The sequence below is a fragment of the Oryctolagus cuniculus genome, chromosome 7 (genome assembly GCF_964237555.1).
Source record: "Oryctolagus cuniculus chromosome 7, mOryCun1.1, whole genome shotgun sequence".
Lineage (NCBI taxonomy): Eukaryota > Metazoa > Chordata > Mammalia > Lagomorpha > Leporidae > Oryctolagus > Oryctolagus cuniculus.
Genome location: NC_091438.1, coordinates 7,612,195 through 7,625,748, shown reverse-complemented (window position 1 = coordinate 7,625,748; position 13,554 = coordinate 7,612,195). Strand labels below are relative to the sequence as shown.

At 47.1% G+C, this 13,554-nt stretch overlaps 1 protein-coding gene across 5 annotated transcripts in view; it reads right to left on the bottom strand.

Moving 5' to 3' along the window:
* Positions 1-13,554, bottom strand: part of AXDND1 (axonemal dynein light chain domain containing 1) — a 111,621-nt gene that overhangs the window by 75,275 nt on the left and 22,792 nt on the right. For all 5 annotated transcript variants that reach the window (XR_007924154.2, XM_070077203.1, XM_070077204.1 and 2 more), the window contains 3 exons: positions 12,062-12,118; positions 11,025-11,127; positions 6,825-6,946 (listed from right to left, as the gene is read on the bottom strand). Coding sequence is in view for 4 of the 5 variants with exons in the window: in XM_070077203.1 (XP_069933304.1) it covers positions 6,825-6,946; positions 11,025-11,127; positions 12,062-12,118 (282 nt within the window). In the remaining variant the exon portion in view is untranslated. The remainder of the gene's footprint in view (positions 1-6,824; positions 6,947-11,024; positions 11,128-12,061; positions 12,119-13,554) is intronic.

Sequence of the window (13,554 nt, the reverse complement as noted above, 5' to 3'; positions counted from 1 at the left end):
CTCTCTCTCTCACTGTCCACTCTGCCTGTCAAAAAAAAAAAAATCAGCCAAAAAATTAGCTTCACAAAGATTGCAAAGCACAAAGGAAACAAATCATAATGAATGAGACTCAGAAGAAAAACAAACCACAGACTTTGATTCTAAAGCTCTTGATGTATTAGAATTTTAATTATGAGGCCGGTGCTGTGGCACAGCCTGCGGTGTCAGCATCCCATGTGGGCACCAGTTCATATCCTAGTTGCTCCTCTTCTGATCCAGTTCTCTGCTTATAGCCTGGGAAAGCAGTGGAAGATGGCCCAAGTGCTAGGACCCCTGCACCTGTGTGGGAGACTAAGAAGAAGTTCTCAGCTCCTGGCTTTGGATCAGCCCAGCTCCAGCCATTGCAGCTATTTGGGGAGTGAACCAGAGGATGGAAGACCTCTCTCTCTCTCTCTCTCTGCCTCTCCTTCTCTCTGTGTAACTCTACCTTTCAAATAAATAAATAAAATCTAAAAAAGTTATCATAATTAGAATATAAACTATGCATTAAATGTTTGAGAAATAAAAGATGGAATTAAAAATAAATAGGCAACAAAATAATCCTATCTGATGAGACATCTATAGAAATAAACCAGTAGAACTTTTAGGGGAAAACGCAGTTGTTGAATTAACATAGGTGAGCAACAGCAGGACAGACAGAGCTAAAGAAGGTAGAAAAATACTGGAAAAAATTACCTAGGCTGTAGCACAGTGATAAGGAGAGCGAAATTTTGAGAAACTGATGAATATACAAATAGAGGGCATCTAACAAAAACAGAAAGAGAAGTCAGACAGAACAAAAGACAGGCACTGGTCAGAGATCATCACTGACACGTGTTTAAAACTCATGAAAGACATTAATGGGCATATAAAATATAGTCTCAATATAGGTACAGGAAATACAAGAAGAAATTCAGGGGAATTAAATTTACTCTCCTACCTGAGACAAAAACAAAGGACAACAAAAATGAAACCATTTCCAAGACACCGGGTAACACGAGATGAAAGTAAGTGGTCCCCAAGAGACCAGCAGTAAGGTGAGCCTGTGTTAGAATCAATGACCACAGCTCCTATCTTACAGAACGAGAAAGGCAAGAGCAAGTTAAATCCAAGTAAGGAGAAGGATGCAAACAATAAAAATCACAGCATAAATCGGTGAAATAGAAAACCGAAAAAACAGAGAAAATCACTGGATCAAAACCCAGTTTTTCGGGATTGGCAACAGTGATAAAAGTCTATTTGATTCATTGGGGCACAGAACACGAAGAAGACAGAACTTACCAACATTAGGAATGAGAGAGCCGACATGATCACAGCGTCCATGGGCATAAAAAAAAAATAATAAGGCAGGGCACAGCACGTTGCAATGCCTCTTGGGATACCCACATCCCAAACTGGAGTGCCTGTTCCAAGCCTGGCCACTCTGCCTCTGAGCCTGGTTTCTGCTAATGGACAATGGCCCAAGTACTTGGGTTCCTGCCACCCATGTGGGAAGCCTGGATGGAGCACCTGGCTCCTGGTTTTGGATTGGCCTTGCCCTGCTTGTTATGGGCATTTAGAGAGTGAACCAGTGGATAGAGATCTCTCCTTATCTCCTCCTTGTCTCTGTAGCTCTGCCTTTCAAAAACATAGAACTTTTTTTCTTTAAATTTTTTGACAGGCAGAGTGGACAGTGAGAGAGAGAGACAAAGAGAAAAGTCTTCCTTTGCCGTTGGTTCACCCTCCAATGGCCGCCGTGGCCGGCGTGCTGTGCCCTGCGCACTGCACCGATCCGATGGCAGGAGCCAGGTACTTATCCTGGTCTCCCATGGGGTGCAGGGCCCAAGCACTTAGGCCATCCTCCACTGCATTCCCAGGCCACAGCAGAGAGCTGGCCTGGAAGAGGGGCAACCGGGACAGAATCCGGCGCCCCGACCGGGACTAGAACCCGGTGTGCCGGCGCCGCAAGGCGGAGGATTAGCCTAGTGAACCGCGGCACCGGCCAAAAACAGATCTTTTTTTAAAGGAATATTTTAACACTGTCATACCAACAAATTCAAAAACTTCGATAAATTGGACAAATTTCTGGAAAGATGTAAACCACCAAAGCTCACCTGACAAGGACTAGATAACATGAATATATTTTATATATTAAAGAAATTGAATTTGTAACTTAAAGCATTCTTGCAAAGGAAATTCTTGACTCAGACAATACCCTTAGGAAAGAAATAATGCCAAAGCTACACAGAAATTGAAGAGCCAGTAGTATCCTGTCAAATTCATTCTCTGAGGCCAATATTACCACAACACCAATAATCAAGCAAAGACATCACTATAAAAGAAGACAATAAACCATTATCCTTTATGAATACAAATGCAAAAATTCTCCACAAAATACTAGCAAACTCTACCCAGCAACATGTTAAAAGGAATACATAGGCCATGATCAAGTAGCATTTATTCCAGGGATGCAAGGCTAAATTAACATATGAATGCAGGGGCTTAGGTGAAGCCACCACCTACAGTGCCAACATCCCATGTGGACCCCGGTTTGGGTACAAGTTGCCCCACTTCTGATCCAGCTCTCTGCTATGGCCTGGGAAAGCAGTGAAGAATGGCCCAAGTCCTTGGGCCCCTGCACCCACGTGGGAGATCCGGAAGAAGCTCCTGGCTCCTGGCTTTGGATCAGCATAGCTCCAGCTGTTGCAGCCAACTGGGGAGTGACTAGCAGATGGAAGACCTCTCTCTCTCTCTCTCTCTCTACCTTTCCTTCTCTCTCTGTGTAGCTCTGACTTTCAAATAAATAAATACATCTTTAAAAAAACATATGAGTGACAGTCAGTGTAATATACCATAATAATAATAAAGGACAAAAAAACACAGAATAATTTCAATAGACAAAGAAAAAACACTTGACAAAATCCAACAATCTTTCATAATATTAACACTAAATAAACCAGGAATAGAATGGAACTTCTTCAACACACTAGAGGGCATCTATGAAAAACCCATAGCTAATATGATACTTAATCTAAATCTCATCTAATGGTGGAAAACAACATCTTTATCCTAAAAATGGAAGAAGTTAATTTCAAACTATATATCTGATTAGGAACTAGTGTCCAGATACATAAAGAACGCTTACAACTCAACAATATTCATGAAAAGACAGATAATCCAGGGCTGGCACCATGGCTCACTTGGTTAATCCTCTGCCTGTGGCGCCGGCATCCCATATGGGTGCCGGGTTCTAGTCCCGGTTGCTCTTCTTCCAGTCCAGCTCTCTGCTTTGGCCCGGGAGGGCAGTGGAGGATGGCCCAAGTGCTTGGGCCCTGCACCCACATGGGAGACCAAGAAGAAGCACCTGGCTCCTGACCAGGTGCAGTGCCAGCTGTAGCAGCCATTTGGGGAGTGAACCAACAGAAGGAAGACCTTTCTCTCTCTCTCTCTCTCACTGTCTATAACTCTACCTGTCAAATAAAAAAAAAAAAGACAAATAATCCAATTTTAGAGTGTGTGGAAGATTTGAATAGTCACTTCCCTGAAGAAGAAATACAAATGGCCAGTATATACATAGAAAGATGTTCTATGTTGTTAGTTATTAGAGAAAGCAAATCAAAACCGCAATGAGTCAACATTTCACACCCACCAGGACGGCCGTGGCCAGAAAGGTGGACAACAGCACGTACAAGCCAGGGTGTTGAGAAATCGCTGGTGGGGATGGACAATGGCACAGACCCTCTGGGAGAGTTTGGCAGCTTTCAAAAACATTAAACAGTTGCCCTGTGATTTATTTTTATTTATTTTTTAATTTTTTTAACAGGCAGAGTGGACAGTGAGAGAGAGAAACAGAGAGAAAGGTCTTCCTTTTACCGTTGGTCCACCCTCCAGTGGCCACTGTGGCAGGCGCACCGCGCTGATCCGAAGGCAAGAGCCGAGCCAGGTGCTTCTCCTGGTCTCCCATGCGGGTGCAGGGCCCAAGGACCTGGGCCATCCTCCACTGCACTCCCTGGCCACAGCAGAGAGCTGGACTAGAAGAGGGGCAACCGGGACAGAATCCGGCGCCCCGACCGGGACTAGAACCTGGTGTGCCGGGGCTGCAGGAGCAGGATTAGCCTAGTGAGCCGCAGCGCCGGCCAGCCCTGTGATTTAGTAACTCTGCTCCCTGAGGCCCCGGACCCGCCGCGCAGGCATCACCGGCACCAAGACAAGGACAAGGCTCCCGCCATGGTCCCCTCGGAGGGAGAACAGGACGGAGCCGAGGCTCCGAGGGCAGAGGGCGGGGAGCTGGGGCCCCGCGAGGAGCGGGGGCAGCCGCGCCGCAGACGCAAGGAGGCCCCGGGCGCCCGGGAGGCGCGCAGCGATCGCGGCCGTGGCCCGTGTCCTGAAGGTGGTCGGCGCCACCACCAGCACGGGTGACCGGAGGAGGCGGCCGAAAGGGAGCCCCGCCGCCACCGCGCGCACCAGCACGCGCCCGACCCGGGCAAGGAGGGCCCAGCGTCCCGGGCCAGGGGCGAGCGGCGCGCACGGCACCGGCACCGGCACCGCACGGGCCCCCGGGCGTGCCCCCGGGAGGCTGAGAGAGAGCAGCGAGGAGCCTGCGCCGCGGCGCCCGTCCAGGAGACCTCGGAGAAGGACAAGGAGGCTGGGAACCACCAGCCCAAGGAGCTGCCCTGTGACCCGGAGGCCATCGGCATGCTGGGGGTGGGCGCTGTGCAAACGCTGCCCAGCACCTGTCTGCCGACGGTGGAGGGACACCCAGAGGATGCGGACAACCAGCGAAACGTCACCCGCATGGGCAGTCGGCCCCCAACACCCGCTAGGCGCCATGTTGTTAGGGACTATTTTAGGCAATGCCCAGTATACACCCAAGAAGACTGAAAACATCTGCCTCACTTGGGACACACTCATCCCATGCTGGGATACCTTAGTGAGAGTCCTGGCTACTGCTGATCGCACCCTGGGAAGCAGCCAACTAACCCGGCCGGAGATCACAGTGAGTCCAGGCTCCTGGCTTCAGTCCCAGCTGTTGTGAGCAGTTAGGAAGTACACCGGTGGAGAGATCTTGCTCTGTCTCTCTGTCTCTCCTTGCCTCTCTCTCTCTTTCTGCCTGCCTTCCAAATAAAGTGAAATGAAAAAAAAGAGAATGGAGGAAGTGAACAGGGGCGGGCGCTGGGGCCCGGTGGTTGAGCTGCCGCTCAGGATGCCTGCAGCCCGTATCCGAGAGCCTGGAAGATGCCAGGTTTGGGAAAACTGGAGACTTCCTAATTGAATGTGGTTCCCTGACCGTCGAAAGAGCCTCTGCCACAATGAAAACACAGCCACCGACTTCCTGTGGGCTGGCAGACACTTCACGAGCCAGCAGTCACCCCGACACACACTGTCTACTCTCACCTACTTTGTTCTTTTAACTCCATCTTCACCCTGTCCTAAATTCTTGGCTTTGAAGCCCTACACAATGGTACATTGATTTAATATTTTTAGTGGGCTCCCTATGTCTTAGCCAACTTCCTTTAAAGGACTTCGGTTTTGACCTGCTTGCCTATCTATCTCTTTCTGTTTAGACTTCCAGGAATACAATGCACCCTGTCTTGGCCCCTAGAACCTAACTCTGAAACCAAGAGGAACAGTGCTTCCCACACCTGCCTCTCATAAGGGCAAGGTTTGTGTAGCTTGGTATTCATCTAAATCTTTTTATTTTTTCTTTTTTTTTTTAAGATTCATTTATTTATTTGAAACTCAGAGTTACACAGAGAAAGAGAAGGAGAGGCAGAGAGGGAGGGTTCTTCCATCTACTGGTTCACTCCCCAGATGGCCACAACAGCCAGAGCTGTGCCAATCTGAAGCCAGGAGCTTCTTCCAGGTTTCCCATGTGGGTGCAGGGGCCCAAGGACCTGGGCCATCTTCTACTGCTTTCCCAGGCCACAGCAGAGAGCTGGATCAGAAGTGGAGCAGCCAGGACTCGAACTGGCATCCACATGGGATGCTGGCACTGCAGGCTCCAGCTTCACCCGCTACGCCACAGCACCAACCTCATTCATCTAGTTCTTGTGCACTGGCTCCTCATCAATCCCTCCTGCCTTGTCCTGAGACTGGTAACTCAGATCTCGTCCTGTCCTTGTCACCATTTGGGACTACCCAGCTCTTGGTGGTGTCTGTTTACTCCTCATGTCTAATGGTCACCAGTCTCTTCTAATGGCTTTGCTCCTGATTTCTCAGCGCTGTCAGATGAAGGAAGCCAGCTTCCACAGATGAGGTGGTGGGGAAGCAGAGCATATTGATACAATTAATTTCCATTTAGAAGAAACTGATATTCAGAGAGCTCTAAATAATTTTCCTATGGCTCCATGGCAATTGAGCTCCAAATATGTATACAATTGCTTTCAGCTTCCTGGAAAGTAAGACAGTCCCAAGAAGAATTATAGCACCAACAAGATTTATCATCATCGTGGATTATAATGTATTTCAGCAACTACTTCTGTGTTCTTGTTTACATCTCACCACAATCCTGCGAAGGATCTCAATGCTCGGCACAACCTAAGTATTCAATAAATATGATTGGCAAATGAAAAAACAGGCAGAAGAAAACGTTCATGGCAGCTATCACCTTCATTTAGAAATGAGAAAATGAAGGCTCCGATTTTTACCACGTTCACATATCAAGATGAAGACTGTACTACAGAAAATGCCATAAAAGGGCAAGTGATCTCCTTCCTATCAGCAGAAGAGAGAACCGTAATTCTTGGGACTTTTCCAAGAGTAGATATGAACACGATTCTAACCTAAAATTTAAAATGAAACCAGGACATTGCGGGAACAGCTCTAACCTGATTTTGGACAGCAGCTCTCCTCTGTCCGCACAGTCCACGCTGACTTGTCGAATTAGCTCGTGAAACACGGTGTTGTAAATGGCCTGTTCCTTCCTCAGCAGGTGTAGTAGCTGGTGCATCTGCAGAAGACAGGCGAGGTAGTCAGTAGGTTACTACGGCCTTCTCAGTGAGGAGCATTTTAGCTGGTAAGCACTCTGAATGTGCGTGTGTAAGTTTTAGAAACACTTTGGTTCATTTATTTCACATATACTTTCATCCTCACAAACAACAGGTCTTCAAAAACCTCATGGAAATGTATAGGATGAAAATATTATGCATGAATTTCAAAGCTGTTGCACCAAAATAAACTCACCTTTTAGTTAAACTTTCCATAAACGTTTTGAAGTCCCCTGTGTGTGTGTGTGTGTGTGTGTGTAGAAGTGATATAACATGCTGGCCAGTACCACAGCTCACTAGACTAATCCTCTGCCTGCGGTGCTGGCACCCCGGGTTCTAGTCCTGGTTGGGGCGCCGGATTCTGTCCCGGTTGCCCCTCTTCCAGGCCAGCTCTCTGCTGTGGCCTGGGAAGGCAGTGGAGGATGGCCCAAGTGCTTGGGCCCTGCACCTGCATGGGAGACCAGGAGGAAGTACCTGGCTCCTAGCTTTGGATCGGCGCAGCACACCAGCCGTAGCAACCATTTGGGGGGTGAACCAACTGAGGGAAGACCTTTCTCTCTGTCTCTCTCTCACTAACTCTGCCTGTCAAATAAAAAAAAAAAAGAAGTGATATACATGCTGATCTCTTAAAAACCTGTCTAAGTGTGCACTTCTTTTTAGGATATACTGAGAAGGTGTCACTATCATTTCTTTTTTTTTTTAATTTTTAAAATTTTTTTTTTATTTTTTGACAGGCAGAGTGGACAGTGAAAGAGAGACAGAGAGAAAGGTCTTCCTTTGCCGTTGGTTCACCCTCCAATGGTCACCACGGCCGGCGTGGTGCGGCCAGCACACCGCGCTGATCCGATGGCAGGAGCCAGGTGCTTCTCCTGGTCTCCCATGGGGTACAGGGCCCAAGCACCTGGGCCATCCTCCACTGCACTCCCGGGCCAAAGCAGAGAGCTGGCCTGGTAGAGGGGCAACCGGGACAGAATCCGGCGCCCCGATCGGACTAGAACCCGGTGTGCCGGCGCCGCAAGGCGGAGGATTAGCCTAGTGAGCCACGGCGCCGGCTACTATCACTTCTATATTACACTTGTCCAAAACACACAACCTGAACCTAAGCAGGATAATAAGACAAACCAACCTTCTACAGAATAACTGGCTTTTGCCCTTTAAAATAACAAGGTCAAGAAAAACAGAGAGAGGTGGTGTCTGGTGCAGGAGTGAAGTCTCCATTGGGATGCCCGAAGCCCATAGCAGTGTGCCTAGTTGAAATCCTGGCTGCTCTGCTTGCAACCCAGCTCCCTGCTGATGCACACCCTGGGAGGCAGCAGGTGGTGGCTTAAGTGCTTAGGTCCCTGCCACCCATGCAGAAGACCCGGATGGAGTGCTGAGCCTCTGCTTTGGTCTAGCCTCGCCTTGGCTGTTGCAGGCATTTAGGAAGTGACCAGTGGATGAAAGATCTCTGTCACTCTCTGATTTTTAAAAGAAAATTTCTTAAAAAGAAAAACCAAAACTGAGGAACTGTTTGAAATGAAAGATGTCTAGAGGAACCCGACAACCAAAAGCACTGTGTGGCCCTGGGATGCTAGACTGGGGCTGGAGAAGCAGCTACAGAAGCCATTAGAGGGACAACTGAGGAAGCGCGAGATCTGAACGTGGACTAGTTAGATAATGCTACCATACCAACGTTCAGTTTCCTGAGCTTGATAACTACTGTGTGGGTATGGAAGAGAACGTCCTTATCTGTAGGGAACAGGCCCTGGAAGACTTGGGGTCCAAAACGGTCCAGGGAAAAACTGCGGATGTGACAGACAGACGGGAGAACACATGATCAGACAGACAGGGAACAACAGCAACAGCGGAATGGAGAATCCGGATGTCATGGTTTGGATGCCTCCTCCAGAGCTCACCTTGAAGTTTAGTTAGCACTGACAGCTTTAAAAGGCAGCGCCTCTAAGGAGTGATTACATCATGAGGACTGGGCCCTCAGGACTGGAGGGATGCCATTGTGGATGGACGGAGTCAGTTACCATGATGAGCTCAGGACGAAGGGGTGAGTCTGGCTTTTCCTCTCAGTCTCACAGGCTCATACCTGCCACTGGACCATCCACCGTGTAGCAAGGCAACCCTAACCAGACCCAGAGCCACAGGCCAAATAAATGCCAATTGCTAAGCAGTTACCAAACCCTTGGTATTCTGTTACAGTAATAAAAAAGGAACTAAGATTCTGGGTAAACATTATATAGGGATGCCTTGTACTGAACTTGTTCTTGACATTTTCAAATTCATACAAACAAAAATTATAAAATAAAAATAACCCTCAAAAAGAAAAAATCTATTATCTATATAAATGGAAAACGTTCATTAAGTGCAAAACAAAAATTACATATGGTGAGAAAGCATTGGCAGTGTTTATTAAGTGGTGCCAAAAACAGTGAGTCTTTAAACAAAAAAAAAGTAACAAATTCTGGCTAGGGTACAGAGAAAGGAAAACACTATTGGTGGTAAGGTAAATTAGTAAAGGCTGATTGGAAAACAGTATGGAGGTGCCTCAAAGCACCAGAAATACAGCTCTCATATGATCCAGCAATTCTACTACTGAGGACATATCCAGAGAAAATGAAACCAGTATATCAAAGACATACCAGCACTCTCAGGTTTTTCTGGGGAACCATTTGCAATGCTCAAGCTATAGAATCAACCCAGATATGTCTCCATGGATAAACAATAAAGAAAATACAAATATATACACAATGCGACATTATTCAACATGGATGGACGTGAAGGACATTATGTTCAAGGCAATAAATCAGGCACACAATGGCAAAGGCTGTACCTTCTCACTTACACGTGGATGCTTAAAATGCCTGTCACAAAACAGAGGCTAGGATGATGGGTCCCTGAGGCTGGGAAGTTGGGGAGAGTGGGCAGAGGAAGGGTAATGGGCACAGAGACACAGCTGAAGACGAAGAATTGCTTCTAATGGTCTACAGTGCAGAGGGGAACTATGGCTAATGCAGATTAACTGTGTATTTTAAATACCTAGTAGAGAGCATTTTTTAATGTTCCTAAAACAAAGAAACAATAAGTGCCAAAGGTAATGCATATGCTGACCATCCTGAGTGGATTACACACTGTGTATGCACACAGAAAACCACACACCAGTCACCAAGTGAGCACACATCAACAGAGCCACACAGTAATATGCAGTCATCCTGAGTGATTAACCACTGTGTACACACACAGAAATTCATGCCATTCCCTAAGTGCACACACATCAACAGGGCCACGCAGTAATACGCCATCATCCTGTGTGGATACACACTGAATACACACACAGAAAACCACACCAGTCTCTAAATATGCACACATCAACAGGGCCACACAGTAATATGCAGTCGTCCTGAGTGGATACACACTGTGTACACACACAGAAAACCACACCAGTCCCTAAGTGTGCACACATCAATAGGGCCACGCAGTAATGGTAACATCACATGCCACTGGTGACGTCTCAGTCCGTGACACGCTGCATGGCAGACTGTGCGGTCCCGTAAGAATACAATGGATTTCAGAAGCTCCTGCTGCCTAGTGCTTTTACTGTCTCTTCTACATTCAGGTATGTTTCGATACAGGAATACTTCCTACTATGTGACAGTTGCCTACAGTATTCAGCGCAGTAATAGACCGCATGGTAGGGTAGGTAGTAAGCTGTATCATCACGGCTTATGTGAGTGCACTCTGTGATGTTTGCACAACAAAACCCCCTAAAGACATACTTCTCAGAATGTGGCACCAGTAAGTAATGCGCGTACTGATGAACTCTACAGGGTTTGCCCGGTGCCAGGTGTTCTTCCCCGCACTTTGCATTTATTGTGTCGTTTAACCTCCATGCAGCCCTGTGGGGTAGCGCTATCATCTGTGAGTTATGATGGGGTTCTGAGGGGCGGGGATGTCACTGCTAGTAAGCTGCAGGGTTGGGACCGCATCCTGGGCTGCTGCCTCCAGGACACATGCTCTTAACCGTGACTGAGGCACGTGAGTCTCTGCAGCTACCTTGGTTGGTCCTGAGTACTCCTGATTCTCCACGGTAGCCCTCTCTAACATAGCATCCATCACGTCACTCAGCTGGACGACTTCTACTCGCTTATTCGGTTTCCTGAAAGAGGAAGGTGGCAGACTCGTGTAATTAGTGCAACAACAGGACATCCTCAAGTGACAGGAAGAATACAGAACACAGAAAGAGAGTGCATACGCTACAGAATATTATTGAAGCATTAGACTTGTTTCTATTAATCTAGTGGGATAGCAGTAATACAGTGAAAGAGATAAAAATGCAAATGACACGAAATTCTATATAAGTGTTGTGTAGGATTGTAAACACAGTGTAAACATGACAGATAAATGCCAAGTTGTTAACATGGACCCCTCTATAATGTAAGAGAGAAAAAGGGAACAAAAGGGGGGAAATCAGCAGTGAAATAGAGAAATATTAATGATTAAATGCAGAAAACAGAATATTGTATCATGCTTGGGGCGGCATTCGGTCTAGCAGCTAAGACGCCACTTGGGACACCGCATCCGGAATCAGAGTGCCAGGGTTAGAGCCCAGGCTCTGCCCCCGTCTCAGCCTCCTGCTGCTGTGTGCCTAACAGGCAGGAGGCAAGGGCTCAGAGAGCCGGGTCGCTGCCAACCAGGGAGACCTGGATTGACCCAGTTCCTGGCTCCCGGCTGCAGCCTGTCCTGGGCCCAGCTACTGCAGTGTGAGAGTGAATCAGCATGAAGGCTCTCTTTCTCCTGTCTCTCTGCCTTTCAAATAAACAAAAAATAAAGTATTTTATAGTACTTAAATATTATACTGCATATATATAAACAGGTAATATTAAATATGAAATTGAGCAAATGAAATATGTAAAAGTTGAGTATGCAATTCGAACTAAATGGAATCACTGATTAGATTATGGACTATGGGCAGTTATTGTCTTGAGTGTCTGCTAAATTTTAATGTTTTTTATTTCAATAAAGCACCAGGAAAAAGGCATATGTACACCTAGTGATTCTAAGAAACATGGTGGGCAATGAGCCGTACTTACATGGAAGGGAAGAGCAACAGCCTGTTCTCACTGTCTGTGAGGAGAGTCGTGTATTTACTACAAAGCAAGACAGGCAAGTGTTAGCTGCAACGCATCTTCTGTCCTGTTGATCAGTCAGCACACACGCACTCAGCATCTCCGTCTCTAAGGGCCGCTCTCCACCAAGAGGAACCCGTGCTCCCTGGAACACAGTGCCTCGTGCCTCGTTTCAGTGCCGGAGCCGGCCAACTGCGCAGCCTAAGAAACCGAGGACCGGGGAGGCGATCAGGAAGGCCTGTGGTGCTCACACGAGGTCACGGCCGAGCACTCCCATGCACCCACAGGCAGCGGTAAGACCACACGTCACGTCTGGTAATGGAAATCCACCACATTCCTCAAAACGTTGGAACGTGAAAATTTCTCCATTCATTTTACAAAAACCTGACTTCTCAAAAGTGGAAGGGTGTTCTAAGAACACAGAAGTCTTTAGGGCAACTAAGCATGGGATGGAATGTGTACGAAATGGAGCCGAATCCCGGTCAGGTGTGTGTTCTGAATGCTCCGCTTACACCTGGGTAAGTACCACAGCGAATCTCTTCCAGGGACCCTGGGGTAATCCTTGAACTCTACTATCACTGTGTGTCTATGTCTTCCAGTAGTTAATTAGCATTTCCTTCAATTCTGCCCTCTAACAGTCCACTAACGAGATCAATTTTCAGGATTTAGAACAGTGAACATCTCGAGAGCACACTAAGACTCAAAACACAGTTTCAGTGTGTGAAGAAGAAAATGAATGTGTGACAAGGACCTGAATCTATTCTCCCTGAAAAAAGTGATTCATGGCTCATTCCAGGGCTAGAGTTGGGAAACACAGACGAATCTGGAAATCTTAATGCTACAAAAAATGTGGAAGCGTTCAAACAATAATGGAGATATGTCCAAAGAATATGAGAGCCAGTTCAAAGGAGCTGCCATTGGCCAAACCAGGAAAAACTGGCACATCAAGATAAATTATGGGGGGGGGCTGGCGCGGTAGCATAGTGGGTTAAAGCCCTGGCCTGAAGCGCCAGCATCCTATATGGGCACCAATTCAAGACCTGGCTGCTCCACTTCCAATCCAGCTCTCTGCCATGGCCTGGGAAAGCAGCAGAAGATGGCCCAAATGCTTGGGCCCCTGCACCCGTGTGGGAGCTCCTGGCTCCTGGCTTCGGATCAGCGCAGCTCCGGCCATTGCGGCCATCTGGGGAATGAACCAGCAGATGGAACACCTTTCTCTCTCTCTCTCTCTCGCTCTCGCTCTCTCTCTCTAACTCTTTCAAATAAATAAATTTTTTTGAAAAAATTAGTTAAATGGAGGGATTATTTCTAAGAAAAACAATGGTAGTAAAGGATTAAAACATACAAATAAAATGGAAATTCATGTGTTGACATGGTGAAATGCCAATTAATAGATATGGAAGAAACAATGGAGCTAAAAAAAAAAGCCAAAGAGCTGTAACTTGTAGGTTATTGAG